Here is a 17,519-nt window from a genome sequence, read left to right on the forward strand (position 1 = left end):
AAATGTATTGCTATACATTACATATTGATATACAGTATATGATAATATTATGATAATATGATGATATCATTGAGATTATATCTATATCTATATATATATATATATATATATATATATATATATATATATATATATATATATATATACTATTTTACTTTTTTAGAAGTGTGTATATTATTATTATTATTATTATTATTATTATTATTATATTATTTTTATTATGATTATTTATTTATTTATTTTTTGCTGATTCTGCATATATACCAGTCAAAAGTCTGGACATACCTTCTACAGTATAGCTAATTCTATGGTCTTTACAAAAAAAGGCACATTTCTGTATGATTTCTGAGGCTGGAACTCTTAATGAACTCCTCTGCAGCAGAGGTAAGTTTTGGTCTTTGAATTAGGTGTTTATACTGTATGTGTATATACAGACATACAATATACACATACAGTATAAACGTTTTGACACACCTTAGAGTTATTTTTTTATTACATTGATGAAGATCCACTCATAAGTGACCACACACGTGATATGTGATATAAAACACTTTTTTTGAAAAGGTTCAAGTGGTATAAATACTTTTGCAAGGCGCTGTTTTGTTTTTATAATTATCCAGAGCCAAAAAAAAACAAAAAAAACAACAATTGGCTAAAACCCGATATGGGTGTGATAGTGTGATAGGACATACCTGTCACCCTTATCCATCCGTATAACTTGGAATCAGGAAACAATTACAAAAAAGACTAAAACTGGTATGGTAAGTATGAAGTAGATAATCAATCTTTTTGTTCAGCTATAAAAGCTTCAAAAGGCAAACCTCCTTAGTTTAGTGCATGGGTTAGCCGGAGCTAAGGTAAGAACTAAAACTAAATTTTTTATGGTATAGTTATTATAACATTCTTTTTACTGTATTGACATTTATCTTTAATTATTAATCAATATTGAATTTATAAAGTATTATACTGTATTAGACTTGTAGTCTTTAATAATTGGTTTTCCCCAACTTTATAAGTATTACGAATAGTGTTTATTACATTTATTTCCTGACTATTTTGATCTGAATTTTGAGCAAAGGCAGTATTTTTAAAATGCAATTTTATATACTCTGTAACAGTAGTTGTTAATAACTAAACAAACAACAAAGAAGTTATAGACAAAATATAGATGTGTGTAATCAATGTATAAAGAAAATAAAGAATGTCAGTTAAATCTTGCATGCATAATATAAAGCAAACTATATTAATGTAATATGTGTAAAATTTGCTGTAAATGCTGATTAAATCATCAAAAAGATGACATGAAATGAGAAACAATTACTCTTTATTCAAGTGACTGTTGTGGAAACTTAGATAAGATGCATAACTGAGAACAAAATACACTCCCAGGAGTGGGCAACGAGACTAAAATAGGTTTATTCACAAATTAATGGATTTGGGTCAAGCATCTAAAGAAGCAAAGACATGAGTTTAAATACGATTAACAGCTCTGGGTCCATATGGTCAAAGGTGAAGTTTCATCTTGAGATTGGCTGCCTTGTGCCATGGTAAAAGAACTTAACAATACCTTACTACAGTATTTTTTACACATACTCAGACCATTGAAGAAGAAAAATGATTCACTGTTTGTGAAGAATAATGGCCTAAAAATTTTAGAGGACAAGTTGTGAACTTAGGGAGGGCCTTTTAAAGAGAGACACCTGGTTCGACGTTCTTCTTCTACCCTTGGATCCACACATACACAGAGATAACATTCCAGACATAGAGAAAACTTTCCATACAAAAGGTCAGGTCAGATTAGCCTTCTTAGCCTATCACATACACAGTGACACAGAAGAAAAAACATTAACTCATGAATCACATGTATACATAGGATTAAAACACATACCAAAGGCATAAGGAGTAATATTAAGTAATATTAAAATTTGCCACAGCATGATTCTTTATTGTTTTTTTTTTTACAGCTAGAAAATAACCTATTAAACTTAATTAACCACTAATTCATGTCTTCTGATGTACCAAATATTTGTATGTAGAGAAACTGAGGTGGTAGCAGTTGAAGTTTAAAACCTGTCTAGAGTATCATGGCTAATAAAGGTAAGTTATACTTTTGTATAATGCAATAATTTTTTATAATTTCCAATAATCATTTAGATTTAAATTTGCTTGTTCGAGTAGATTAAACATTGCAGATACATTTTTGGTTATAACTTACAGCTCACTGAAGCAAAATGATTACATTCTGCATTTCTTTTTTTAATCAAATGCTCTACTTCTAATCACTCTTGTTGAAATATCAAGTCAGTAATTATTTACAGTAAATCATAAAAAACAAACAAAAAAGTTTATTTTAAAAGCCCCAAAACTTTTTTTCTATGAATGTACAGTACTATGTTATCTAAAAAAGGGTGACCACCACTGAAAAGAAATTCAATACACAAATAGTAAAATATGTAAAGCATTTCTTTGTTTTAAGATAAGATGATTATGTATTACAGCTCATGACTTGCAGCTAAAAAAAAAAAAATCTCCAGTGACTTAAAATAATATATTTAATTCTGAGTATATTGCTATTTATAAGGTATAAATACTGTGAATCTCTGGTCTAGTTTAGCACGCACAACAATAATCATAAAAAAACTGCTGGCTGGACAGTTTCCAGAACATAATCATCTACAAATTCCAAAGGAAGGGTAAGCCACAGAAGATCATCACTGAAAAGACTGGCTGTTCACACAGTGCCAAGTACTGAAACCTGGACAATTGCCTGGAAAGTGGAGTTAGGCTGGAGTCACCACATTGTATAAAAAATTGTATATATATGAGTTTCACCTTTTAAATTAAATATAAATTAACCTTTTCAAACATTATTATGGTTTTCATTATTTGAGATTCACTGTACTTGTGTGTTCATTCATACATAGGGTCAGACTTCTATACCAAGTAACACTGAAGCTTGTCATGGCTTATTATGACAGTGGAGAGAATGACTGTATAGTATTTGAGGTGACCTGCTTCAAGGGGTGGATCCAGGAAACACGAATATCGACATGCTTCACAAGAGCGCTTACATCACGTACCTGAGGAAGCACATCTTGCTTCCTGCTTAAATTCTGATTATCTTGATACTGTACTTAATTAGTATTTGTATTTCTGGGGCAGGTATCCTGACAAACAGGTTATATATGATTACCGTTCTTGGTTGGGTGTTTTCTTAAAAATAGCTCAGATTATTTCTGTTTTAAATAACAAATAACTTTTGGCTTTTAAATTTGGCTTTTGCAGCAGTTGTCCTGTCAACTAAAAATTTTAAATCTAATTTTTTCATCTTAAAATTACATCAAAAAGTTTAAGATGAATTCTAGGATTTTTTTAAACTACAGGTTTTTATTCCAAAATTTGGGTTTGGGTTTTCATATTAGTAATTGCTTGAGTGCTACTGTGTGTGTGTGTGTGTGTGCGCAAGATAGGGTTGGTGTAAGGGCCATATTTCATTCTTGTGATTTGTTGTTGTGTTAATATTTATCTTTCTGGGGCAGGTATCCTGCCAAGCAGGGTAAAGAGGCTCATCTTTGTTAGGTGGCTACTTCCTTAACACATTGTTCCTCACATACTGAATATGTAAAATGTAATTCATTTACAGTGTTAGGACGAATGAACGTCAAACAGTGGTATAGTGTAAACATATGGCCAAAAGTTTTTTTAATTTGCGCAATGAAATGAATTATCTTGGGGTCAGAATGAAAAGTAAAATATGTTATCCGGTCAGGGTGCAAAATAGAGCAATGAACTCAGTGTTATATGCTCAGCTACTGTCAAATCGTGCCAATAATGTTATTCTTGATTAACAGGATAAAAGGCACAATTAGAATCTGGCCAAGTACACTAGACTAGACTAAGAATTTCCTGCACCTTGCATTCACATGACTGAGACAAAGATATTTTTGTTCCCAATATACTCCAAACATATGTATATAAAGTCATGCTGTTCTCTCTCTCAATGATGCCGGCTTCTGAAGGTGACATGGCTGGGTCTTTGCCTCTTTTTTTTTTTTTTTACTTAGGCATTATACCGGTGCAACATACTCTCAAACCTAATGCTCCAGGAACCTAAACAGATGCACTTACGCATATGGTGTAGCGCATTTTTGCTGATTGCGCTCATGGATATGTCGCATAGCATTCATGTTGATGGTAGAACATAGCCTTGTTGTAGTGCTGAAGATATCCATTTATATAAAATCTGTGAGACAGGCTGTACTGTTTAAACAGGGCATATACTACTTTTTGTACTGCCATGTATCTCACTAGGAATTAGACATTGATGCCTTAGAATGTACCTTTAAGTTATTCACACCACTTTAATACCAATATAATTTCTTTGATAATTTTCATACTGTGCAATGAGGGACTAATAGTCCAATGCTTACTCTCAACATTAGGTACACAGCAAATTAAAAGTGTTGTATTAACTCTTAGAGGGTTGACTTGCAAAGCAGTGTGTATACTGTATGAGTCCAGCTGGGCTGAAATAGACTCTGCAAGTGTTAAATCAACACTGAATCTAGTGTATCTAGCTATCTAGTCATTAACTTTTGTTAGTTTGTTTTTGTGTATGTTTGTTTTAAATACGTAAACAAGCATTTAAAAATATTTTGTTGAAATAAGTTGATTTAGAAATATTTGGTAAATATTTTTTTCCTTTTTTTTTAGGGAAAACGGAATATTTCCTGATATTTGTTGTTGTTCTGCTTATTCATATACAAGGATTAACTTACAAGGTAAAGTTAAATAAAAAACAATTAAGAAAGAAATTACAGCATGTTTAAATTGTAAAATTTCTAAACATTAAGTAGTATATTATTTTGTTGCTTTAAAATAAGAGTATCCTAATTTCCACCAGATTTAAAATGTTACTTTTCATTCGCAGTCCTGTCCTAACAAATAGATTCTCATACCTGTAGTAAAACATACACATAAACAAAATGTGATTTTGGGATTAGAAATGGTATCTGGGTTGCCGTGTCTTATTCAGGACAGTACTTCAATTAATTTTATACAGTAAATCCAACCACTCATAGCCCTAATAAACCTCATTGGACACTGTGAGATATAACAAATGATGAAGTTTCATGCGTAGAAACTAAACAAAGCACTTACAGTATAGTGGACAAAGGCATATTCTATTATAATCATGTTATTTTGTAAAATAATAATAAAAAATATATAAATAAAATAATAATAATAATTGTGCACATATACTGTAGTGATGACTGACATTTGTTTAACAAATGTTTAAATTTCTACCAATTTCTTAACAATTTTTAATGATTTTTGTTAGAATGTGGTGATGGCAGGTGTGGATATATCTTTTTTTAATTTGACCAGTGGAGCTACAGCCAACACAACTCCTATGCCCTCAACCAACAGAACCACAGTTTCCACAACAACTTCTACAACCCCAACAGACAGAACAACAGTCAACACAACAACTCCCGGAACCCCAACCAATACAACTACAGTCAACACAACAACTCCTGCAACCCCAACCAATACAAACACAGTCAACACCACAATTTCTGCAACCTCAACCAACATAACTACAGTAAACAAAACAATTCCTGCAACCACAGCCAGTGGAACATCATCCACACCAGTTACAGGTATGATTTTAATCCTAACTGTTTCCTTTGTCAAAATAAGTGCATTTTTAATTTCATATTAAAATCTCGTACACTACCCGTCAAAAGTTTGGACACACCTTTTCATTCAGTGTTTGTCCAAGATCCAAGATGGCGCCGGTGAGGTCGGCTGCCGTCACGACTGCTCCGACCACCTTTTCTTTGTTTTTGTTCTTTAAGTTAGTTTACAGCGTTTTAAAACCGGCAAAATTACCACCATGGGGTACATTAGTTATGATAGAGACACTCTTGTTTCTATTGGTATACAATGTACTCACAATTCGACGTTTTTAACTCTGGATCGAGCTGGCCGAGTGAGATCCTGAGGGAGAACAAAGGACACAACGCGAAGCGGCGGCCTCGAGGGAAACGAGCCGGCGTCAGGAACAGGCTGAGAGCCCGTGCACACCGCACACCTCTGCCTGGCATCCTGCTCGCCAACGTTCAGTCACTGGAGAACAAGCTCGATGACCTCAGGGCCAGGATAAAGTTCCAGAGAGACATTCGGGACTGCAATCTCCTCTGCTTCACCGAGACATGGCTGAACCCAGCGGTGCCGGACCACGCCATTCAGCCGGCCGAGTTCTTCTCGGTTCACCGCATGGACAGGACGTGGGACTCGGGGAAGTCAAGGAGAGGCAGCGTGTGTTTAATGGTGAACAGCAGCTGGTGCAACAGCGCGAGCGTTGTTCCTCTCACACGCTCCTGCACACCCAACCTGGAACTACTGTCCATCATGTGTCGTCCTTTTTACCTTCCTCGGGAGTTTACATCCATCAGCGCTAGAGGAAGGAAACTAGAGTCACAACTCCAACAGAGTGACTCTAGGAGCCTGTGGCAGGGATTAAGAACAATAACGGATTATAAAGCACCAACATCCGGTATGATAAACGCAGACGTGTCTCTGGCAGACGAGCTGAACACTTTCTATGCTCGCTTCGAAGCTGCAGCTAAAGACGCTAGCGATGCTAATGCTAGAGGCGCTCACGGCTGCAGACAGGAAGTCACTGCCAGCACCGGAAGCGCGTTCATCATCTCAGAGCACGACGTGAGGAGAGCCTTCAAGAGAGTGAACACCAGGAAAGCAGCAGGACCAGACGGCATCTCAGGCCGCATTCTCACAGCCTGCGCAGCCCAGCTAGCACCTGTGTTCACTGAGATATTCAACATCTCTTTATCTCAGTCGGTGATCCCCACATGCTTCAAAGAGTCCATCATTGTTCCTGTCCCAAAGAAACCTCATCCTGCTTCCCTCAATGATTATCGCCCTGTAGCCCTCACTTCAGTAGTGATGAAGTGCTTTGAACGCCTGGTCAGAGACTTCATCATCTCTTCACTACCAGACACACTAGACCCACTACAGTTCGCTTATCGTACAAACCGTTCCACGGACGGTGCAATCTCTCATCTCCTCCATACATCTCTCACTCACCTGGACACTCGGAGGGGGAATTATGTGAAAATGCTCTTCATCGACTACAGTTCTGCATTTAATACCATAATTCCCTCCACACTTACCACCAAGCTGGAGCACCTGGGACTCAGCTCATCAATGTGTCAGTGGATCTCCAATTTTCTGACTGGCAGACCACAGGCAGTAAGGATGGGCGGACATGTCTCAGCCTCCCTCACTCTTAGCACTGGAGCCCCCCAGGGTTGTGTTCTGAGCCCCCTGCTGTACTCTCTGTACACCCACGACTGCGTGGCCACTACCAGCTCCACCACCATCATCAAGTTCGCTGACGACACTGTTGTGGTGGGCCTGATCACGAACAACGATGAGACGGCCTACCTGGAGGAGGTTGGAAATCTGGAGAACTGGTGCCAGAGAAACAATCTCCTCCTGAACGTCAGTAAGACAAAGGAGCTGATAGTGGACTTTAGTACAAAGCAGGTGAGGGACTACCAGACCCCCGTCATCAACAGGAGCCCAGTGGAGAGAGTGGACAGCTTCAGATACCTCGGTGTTCACATCACGCAGGACCTGGGATGGTCCTGTCACATCAACACCGTGGTAAAAAAGGCCCGGCAGCGTCTCTACCACCTCAGACGCTTGAGAGACTTTAGACTGCCCTCCAAGGTGCTCAGGAATTTCTACTCCTGCACCATAGAGAGCATCCTGACGGGAAATATCACGACCTGGTTCGGGAACAGCACCATGCAGGACAGACGAGCTCTACAGAGGGTGGTGCGATCAGCTGAGCGCATCATCCGCATCGAGCTCCCTGACCTGCACTCAATCTACAGCAAGCGGTGCTTGACCAAGGCCAGGAAGATCGTGAAGGACCTCAGTCACCCCAATAACGGACTGTTTACTCTGTTGCGGTCTGGGAAGCGATTCCGCTCCTTGAAGGCCAACACAGAGAGACTGAGGAGGAGCTTCTTCCCGCAGGCGATAAGGTCTCTCAACCACAACCACACCACTATGCAGAACTAACAATCTTTTCATCTTTTTCATAATTGATCAAATCCATCAATCTTCTTACATCCATGAACACTATGGACAATTACATGCTCACCTTCCTTCATATATACACTACATGTCATACGTTTACATCCTGGACCATTGCACAAAGACATTTTAATAACTTTGCACACCTACCTTCACAACTACACTACATTTAACAGTTTTACGTTTACATCCTGGACCAGTGCACAAAGACACTTTAATAACCTCAACACAAAGTCACTTTGTTCTATGCATATTTGCACACACAGCACAGTATATTTCAATTTGTACAGTAGATTTCTATTTTTGCACATCATATTTCTATTTCTATTTTTAGTTCTATTTTTCCTAGTTTAATTTATTTTTTTATTTAATTTCTATCGTATTTCTTTTATTCATATTTATTTCTTATTTGTAAACTTTAATTCTCTTCTAGGGTCAATGGCAGCCGTGTAATGCATTTCACTACATTTCGTACTGTGTATGTTTGTGTATGTGACAAATAAAATTTGAATTTGAATTTATTTTTATTGATTTCAGTATTGCACATTAATATTAAAAACATCTAAACTATGAAAGAACATGTTTTAAAATATTAAGTAAACAACAAAGGGTTAAGCAACCCTCTATATTTTAGAAATTAGCTACATTTAGCTTTCATGACAGCATGGCACACTCACTGCATTTTCTCATCAGAATCCTGAGAGAGTCACCTGTAATGGTTCACATGGTAACAGTCTGGCACACAGGAAGAACACTTACTCACTTATCTTCTATATCGCTTTATCCTGTATTCAGGGTCACAGGGGCCTGGAGCCTATCCTAGGAGGCTTAGGGCACGAGGCAGGGTACACCCTGGACAGGGTGCCAATCCATTGCAGGGCATACACACACTCACACACCCATTCACACACTACGGGCAATTTGGGAACGTCAATTAACCTTACCTTCATGTCTTTGGAATGTGGGAGAAAACCCACCGAGCACGGGAAGACCATGCGAACTCTATGCACACAGAGACGGGAATCGAGCCTGGCCAGGAATTGAACCCAGGCCCTGGAGGTGGTAACCACTACACCACCGTGCCGCCACGGGAAGAACACACTTGTCTCAAAAACAAGTCTCTTTTTTAATAAGCACTTTCAAGTGAATGCAGTTTTTAAATAAGTTAGGCTCTATGAAAGCAAAGGCTCCAGAGCCATCTTGTTAAATGTCGAAGCTTAGTAGATGCGGTGTCATTAGTAGCATACAGGTTTGTGTGGAACAGGTGTGCAAGTGTTGCTAAGCAGGTGGCACAATGCAGCTGGATACAGAAGATCGTGTGGAGAGTGGAAGGCAGGCAGCTTTCTTCTTGGTAAGGACCAAGGACTCTGAAATAGTCAAATCTGCAGAGACAGGAGAAATGTGAGAAGATACACAAGTAATCTTTACTCACTGTGTTGAAGCAAAGAGATCTTTTTATGGACAGAGACTGTTAAAACCATATCTGACTTAAAAAAGATTAGGATGTCGTCTACGTAAACGATGATGAACTGCTGAAGGAAATCTATAAGGACGTCATGCATGAGGTTTTGGAAAACTGCAAGGATGTTGACCAGCCTGTAGGGCATCACCTGGTATTCATAATGGCCTGTAGGCGTCACAAATGGCGTCTTCCATTTATCTTCCTTTCTTATTTGACCTTCCTTTCAGGGAGTGAAAGTGTATAAATGTGTCCGTGAAGTAACGGCTCACCTGGGAGTAGATCAATCGCACAATCCCATGGCTAATATGGTGGTAGCTGGGCTGCCCTTTTGAGATTTCCCCACTTAAGTACTTCCCCGGTGGTCCAAGAGAGGGTAAGATTGTGTTTGACTAGTCACGGAGTCCAGTACTAACATGATTTCTTTCTGGTGGAACAAACCTATCTGGAGTTTGACGGAACCTGTGAGCTGATGTACTGGTCTTCTGGACAGGGGTTGCCCGGTTATGGACTGGATCTGGTAGAGTCGACGAGAGCTGCCACTGTAACATTAACATGAGATACAGTAAGACTTCCATTTGTGGTGAGGGGTTGTAACTTTTTTACATCAGTTGAAATCGTACAGGCAGAGACACTGGGTCAGTCGTCTTTGTCTCTCAGCCAATGTAATCCTACCCCTATCCAGTTGCATAGGTTCGTGGTTTTCTGACGTCATCGGTTGACAAGGAAGGGTGACGGCCGCGCTCCCTGTGGTGCAGCAAGAGACAAGTTATGCTGAGCAATGCATGAAGAGCTGAATGAAACGTTCCAATCCCATTTCGTCATTGTAGTTGGCCAGCATGAGTCGTAGATTGGGTTCCAATCCCTGACGGTAGGTGGTTATGAGGACCATCCACTCGCTGCTGCTAAAGTACAAAACTGCAGGGCATAATCTTGAAGAGATTTCTACGTACTGGGAATCGGTATTTTTGGGGTATTTTCCGGTGTTGTTTGGCGTGGCTGAATAAAATGGATGCTAATAATGCTAATGCTAGTGGTAGCCAAGCCGACTTTGCTGTTGACAGTTATGTGCTGGATGATGTGGATTCTGTGATTAGTTCTCTATATATATCGGATAGACATGGTGGTGACAATGATGATGATAATGTTGTTACTCATGTGACTGATATTGAGGTCGTGCACACACTACAAAATGAACTAAATCAATGCAAGGTGGATATGGTGGCGCTTACAGATAAAGTGAGCTTAGTAGAGCGGGATTTTAGACAGTCCCTAGACAGCAGTGTCAACCGGGAAATCAGTCTTCGTGACGCAGTGGACGCGAGCTTGAAAGGGCTGAAGCGCTACTGCCAGGAGGCTCTCGAGAAAATGGAGAGAGCCATCGTTGACTGTTTTCTACGACGTGACGTCATCTGGGAAAACCAGATGAAGAGACTGCGTCTCACTAGTACGCCCACCAGCCGCAGGTTACAGGCCTGCACCCCTGCACAACAATTTCAGGATCCACATTCCCCCAGCACTTCAATCACTACAGCTACGGCCAAGGTAAAGCACCCTAGCAGTCATGATATCTACGACATTCCTCCTTGTGTTCAACCACACTCCTCTGCTCAGCCCACCTCCTCAGTCTCACCCTCTTCTGCTTCTTTTCATGCTCGACCATCCATCTGCGTGGAGTTTTCAGGCTTTGGCGACGCGTCAGAGACAGCTGATGTGTTTAACTTCATCGAACAAGCCGAGAATTATCTGGAGATCAGACCACTGACCAGCCCAGAGCTGCTAGGAACCCTTGGCACGGTTCTACGAGGACCTGTTCTGAGTTGGTGGAAGGCGGAGAAAGGCAAGCTAAAGGATTTAAAGTCTTTTAAACAGGCATTCATGGCGGCATTTTTACCTGAGGACTACCTCACGGAAGTTGAAGTCAACTTAAGGTCTCGGGTACAGCAGCCGGGACAACGTCTGAGGGACTTTGCCTATGACTACCGGGCCCTCTGTCTAAAGTGGAAGCCGGATATCTCCGAGGAAGAACTAGTGGGGCGAATCCTGCAGAACATCAACCCAAAAGTGGCCGGATGTCTAAGAGGAACTGTGAACACTGTGGAACAGCTGGTGAAGAGAGGTTCCAGGGTAGAGAAAGACTGCGAGGACTGTTTAAATCTGGGTCCAGATACCATTTCCCAAGAGCCCCCGTCACTAAAAAGGGGTGATGAACCATGTCTAGCCATCACAAACACTAAAGGTTCCGCCGACCTACCCAGCGACCTATGTGAGATAGTTCAGGCCCAACAGGAGGACCCTACTATCTTAGAGCTGCTTTTTACGGACCATCCAAGAAGCACACTAGATCCGAGGGTCTCCTTCGAGTATCAAGGGGCATTATATCGCCGGGTACCAGTAAAATGCGGAGAGAAGTTCCAGCTGGTGGTTCCCCAGGTATTAATTAAAACCTTTCTCAATTTCTACCACGACAATCCCAGGGGAGGACACCAGGGGCAACTAAAAACTCTGCTGAGGTTGCTAGATGTGGCATGGTGGCCGACGGTGCGAAAGGACCTCTGGCACTACATGAGAACCTGCAGCGTTTGTCAGCGACACGGAACAGACCACCCTAAACCTAGCAGACCACTAGCAAGGCTCACCAATATCCCGTCAACACCCACTCATACAAACCAATCATCACTGGACAGACACAGATTCATCACGGAGGAAGTGAAACACCGAGTAAAACATCCGAAAGCCCAAAAAGCCAGACATCAGAATACCCGGAGGAAAGAAGCGCACTTTCACCCGGGAGAACTGGTTGGGATAAGAACTCGCTTACTCTCATTCCTGGCAAAGAGATTTTCTGCACAGCTAGCGCCCAAGTGGGAGGGACCAGCAGAATTAAAGAAAAGAAAAGGATCAATTAACTACACAGTGTCTTGGGGCAATCCACAAAAAACAAATTTTTTAAATGTGGTGAATCTGAAGCGCTTTTACGAACATTCTCCTTAGACGCCGGAGGCTTGGGGGGGGGGGGGGGGGGGGGGGGCGGGTCTATGTAGCGCAGCCACATAAAGGGGTGCTCACCTGTGCACAGAATGATGCCCTGTCTGGTTTTACTTGTCCTCATAGACAGTGTTGGTCACAGGGTAAGCTCTCGCGAGCATGCACGATCGCAACGCGAGGGAACACGGAAACGGCGTCGGATCACGTGTGTCGGTATAAAGCCGGAACCGGCAAGCGGCCCGACACGGAGAGATGAAGCAGCGCGCTGGTTACACGAAGAGAGAGTGAGAGCAATTGTTTGTGGTTGCCGTGGATTAGTTTTCCCAGGACTCAATCAATTCCCATCTCCTTCCTTTTTCTCGTGCTCCCGGATTTACCATCATATACTGGTGAGACCGAACCATCTCTCCCATACACCATTTCACCACAACAATATCATTGACTCTGGACTATCATACACACACACACACCAGCATACGACACACACACTGCTTATTTTTGTATATATTTTGTATATATTGGTTTGTGGTGCACCTTGTTTGTTTTGTATAATTTACATTTACATTTAGGCATTTGGCAGATGCTTTTATCCAGAGCGACTTACAAAAAGTGCTTTAATGTTTACATAATTGGATACATACTTACACTGGGTTAACTAGGTTAATAACTAAGTGCCATTAGTCCAACACAACTAAGAAGTGTTTTTTTTTTTTTTTTCGGGGGGGGTTAGTCCAATATTAGTATAGTTACTAGTATAGGGGTTAGTATAATACACTTTGGTCTGGGTTAGTAATTGTTTTTGTGTCGCGTTTTATATTGTCCCGCCTCGGTTGCATAGCAACTAGAGATTTTAATAAATCCAAGCGTTACAAGTGTGTGAGTCTGTTCTCTATATCTAATAATAACAGCATGTTTTCTGATTTAGAATTATATCCATATATATTACAAATGATGAACACAGCCTTGTTGAGCTTCACAACTTGACAAATAAAGTGTCCTTTTGCGTCGGTGTCTGTATGTACAGGTGAATGTCACCAATGATTTGTTTTTTCAAAGACAAAACATCTGGTGATTTCTCAGTGCATTGGGAGAACCATACATCATTACTCCACTGAGCTCTCTAGAAAACTTAGATCACATGAGACTTAATGGGATTCTTGGGGGAAAAAATCTGTTCCTAACTGTTAACAAACAAAAATAAAGCTTTACATTTCGTAACATTTCTTAACCCCTTGGGCATTTAAAGAAACTATAGACAAAGATATATCAGAAGAATATATATAAACTTAAAAAAAAAAAAACTCTGGAAATAGTATTAAAAAACTGAATTTCTGAGCTTTAACTGCACTTTGAAAGAACAAGTCTTAATGAAAAACAAAAAAAAAAAGATATCAAAGGTAACTCAAGCTAGTCTAATTTAGACTGTTGTGTGAACATTATAGGTAAGTTTTCCTTTGCCTCTTGCCTTCTTTACCATGGGCCAAAGTTTCAACCTGGCCTCCTTGACAAATGAGGACAAATCATCAACAAAGCAAAAATGGTTGTCACGCATAAAGGGATGATTCTTTGCAGATCTCCAGATGGCATCTCTGTAGGTTCTCTCAGTTTGGAGGTCGTCTATGCAGGTTTTCCCAGGAGATGTGCTGTGTTAATAACTTTAGAAAGCTTTCCTATCTCATCTGGAAGAATGTTCCCACAGAACTTATGAGCCTTCTCTTTTACATTTTCATTGGGCTTTTCAGTGACGCCGAAAAGCTTTAAATTTTCTTCTTCTTGATTCTACAATCTACAGTGGTTACTCAAGGGGAATGTCTATGACTGCCGCGCACTCTGTCGCGGCCAAACGGCAACAGCCAAAATAAATCAGTCGCAATTCAAAGTAATTTGTGAAATGACCGCCAGGTGGCGCAAAGGGACATTTTGCAAAACGGCTGCAATTAATTTTGTTTAGACAGACTCTGTTTTTATCTGTCTATTGTTATTATTAAAGAAAACAGCACAAACAACAGCTTAAAGGCTTGTAAAAACATTTTTATTTTTAACGATAAAAATGTGAATTTTGCGCAATGTAATAATCTTTGTATGATAAAATGACTCGTGGCATGAATGCACACGAATCGATTCAGTTTCATTCATTCAACGCTAAACACAAACAGTAAAAGAACATAATATTAATAATCAAAATAATAATAATCATCATGCTTTTTGCTGGTTATGTCCACCATTGAATAATTATTTAATTATCAATAATTAAAACTGCGCACATCGCGCGCTGTCACTGTTAAAAAATGCAGTGTTTAATTAGCAAGTATATCTGCCCCTCTTTATGATAGAGAAATATTCTGACTGAAAGCTGCTCGTGTCGGCTCATATCGGGAGCATTTTGATCGAATGGGAGATAAAAAGTGAGTGTGTGTACCAACAACATAGCACAATGCATATGTATGAATGGATGAAATGTGGTTGTAAATAAGCCTTTTAGTGTATGTAAAATGTTCGCGTAAATCATGTGTGTATCAAATATGCCAAATATTCGGATAATATAACCTCGGTCAGGTGACGTCATCTGATGAAGTGCACCTGCAGGTTATAAATAAGAGTGAACGGAAACATTCCTCAGATCTTTTTGTCTTTAGGACCGTATTGTTTGCGTGTGATGTGTGCAAATAAGTTTACCTCACCGATTAAGTTAAGTTTTAACTCACCGATATGGTGGAGTTTGTTAGGAGAGTCGTACTTCTGCGTGATAAATCTCTTTCGGAGTGCAATTTCCACAACTTTGTTTCGAGTGCTTCGTGCACGGCTTGCATTTTTTAAAGAGAAACCGCGAGCCGCGCCGCATTCCTGGGGTTAAACACTGCAATCTGGCAGGCGTGCACAAGACAGTATTCTCCCTTTTCTCTCGTGCTCTTGCCAGATCAAGAAGTTTTCCATCCACATCTCAAGCGCGCATCGCGTTTCTTGTGAATGGACAGGAGAGACCTACTCTCGCTTCCGTGGGTAAGTAATGCATATTGTATCTGACCACGGAAGCGGGGTTTTTCCCCAAGCGCTCAAAATTTAGATGACAGGTTTCTGTCGGGTGGCCGGGGGGAGGAGCCACAGCGATGCGCTCTCTCTCTCTCTCTGCCTTTTTTTGGCTACCTTCATGATGTGTTAACTCTTTCATGGAATAAGTCTTATTCATCCCGTGTTTTTCGTGCCATTAACTTCGATTTATTTGAATATCGTTGATGCGAAGGTGTGGGGTTATAGGATGATGTCACAGATAGAAGAGACACTTGCGGCCTATCTCTCTCCTGGGACATCATCCCTCCTCAAAAAGCACACAATTCCCACCAAGCCGTGTAGACTGACATCTTCCCTGGTGAGGAAAAGCTTTTAGGCAGCTGATCAGGCTGGTGCTCTACTACACACCATGGCGGTTTTTGCAGGCTTACCAGGCTGACCTGCTGAAAGACTTGAGCACTTATGGGGCTCTTCATCACAAGGCATTCCTGGAATTACGCCAAGCCACAGACCTGTCTCTTCGTACAACAAAGCAGATGGCCCGTGCTATCGGCCGTTTTTTGGCTGCAATGGTGTTCCGCGGAGAGTTACCTATGTCTAAATCTCACGGGCATTAAGGATAAGGTGCGTTCCTCCTTGATGGCCCCATCTCGCTTTCCGGCCTGTTTGGAGACACTATTAACTCCCCCCACTAGGTTCGGGGGGAAAAATTATATGAACAACCCTGTTCCTCCACCGCTGTGCTCAAGAACCGGGACTGTCGGCCACCGAGTGCCGACCAGTTCTGACTCTCGCGAGGCGTGAAGCACAGAAAGAGAGTGTTATGAGCCGGACACCCCCTCGTAAGACTGGGGTGTGGCGCGCTGTGCTTCGCAATCTGCCTCAAGGACGTCGGTCTACGTTCACAAAGAAGAAGTCCTGAGGCTCATTCGGCTAGGACCATGGGGGTGGCTCCCCCCGGGAAGAGACGCATAGAATTCCTTTCAAGGATGAAGTGTTTTCCCTGGCACCCCCAGGAGGTTGGTGTTTATGCTCCGCCACTGGTGCATTCGGGCAACACCGGTTTCCAAGAAATGTTAGTTTTTCTGTCTTTTCCTGCCATGTTTCAGGGTGCTGAACATCTAACAAATAGAAACACATGGAAATATTGCCACAACACAGGAAGTTTCTGAGGTTTGCTTTCGGGAGCGAAGCTTACTATTATCGGGTTCTTCTATTTGGCCTAGTTCTGTCACCCCCAGATATACAAAATGCATCTGTATTTTGTACTACATAGGCAACTGGCTGATTCTGGCTCAGTCGCCAAAGCTAGCGCTCCAACATAGGCATGTCGTCCTAGCTCATCTTGATTCTTTAGGATTAGGACTCAATGCTATAAAAGTGTTCTCTTTCCTGCTCAGAACACAACATATTTGGGTGTCACGTAGGATTCGATTGCAATGCGGGCACAGGTGTCTCCCGCGCGTGTCAAATCCATTTCCAGCACCCTGATGGAAACCAAGCTAGGGCAGAACCTTTGGGCCTTCTGCCCATGAGATCGTTTCAGTTGTGGCTAAAAGCAGGGGATTTCCAATTACAAGCCAATATCAAACCTCCCATTTATCTCTAAAAGTCTGGAAAAGATAGTAGTGGAGCAGCTATGCTTATACTGTATCTACATAAAAATGGCATACATGAACTGTATCAGTCAGGATTTAGGCCTCATCACAGCACAGAGACAGCACTTGTTAAAGTAGTAAATGACCTCCTATTGGCCTCTGATCAGGGTTGTGTAACCATGCTTGTATTACTCGACCTCGGTACAGCTTTTGACACCATTGATCATAGTAATCTTCTTCACAGATTAGAAAATGTAGTAAGGGTACAGCCCTCTCCTGGCTCAGATCCTATTTGACCGATCGGTATCAGTATGTAGACTTAAATGGTGATT

At 41.0% G+C, this 17,519-nt stretch overlaps 1 protein-coding gene across 1 annotated transcript in view; it reads left to right on the forward strand.

Moving 5' to 3' along the window:
- Positions 1–5,411: 5,411 nt before the first annotated feature.
- LOC128545605 (adhesion G protein-coupled receptor F5-like) overlaps positions 5,412–17,519 on the forward strand; it is a gene marked incomplete at its 3' end in the record, with an annotated part of 38,383 nt that continues 26,275 nt past the window's right edge. Inside the window, exon 1 of the mRNA XM_053516066.1 lies at positions 5,412–5,663. Within this exon, the coding sequence (XP_053372041.1) occupies positions 5,414–5,663 (250 nt within the window). The remainder of the gene's footprint in view (positions 5,664–17,519) is intronic.

The sequence above is a fragment of the Clarias gariepinus genome, chromosome 17 (assembly GCF_024256425.1).
Source record: "Clarias gariepinus isolate MV-2021 ecotype Netherlands chromosome 17, CGAR_prim_01v2, whole genome shotgun sequence".
NCBI classification, from domain to species: Eukaryota; Metazoa; Chordata; class Actinopteri; order Siluriformes; family Clariidae; genus Clarias; species Clarias gariepinus.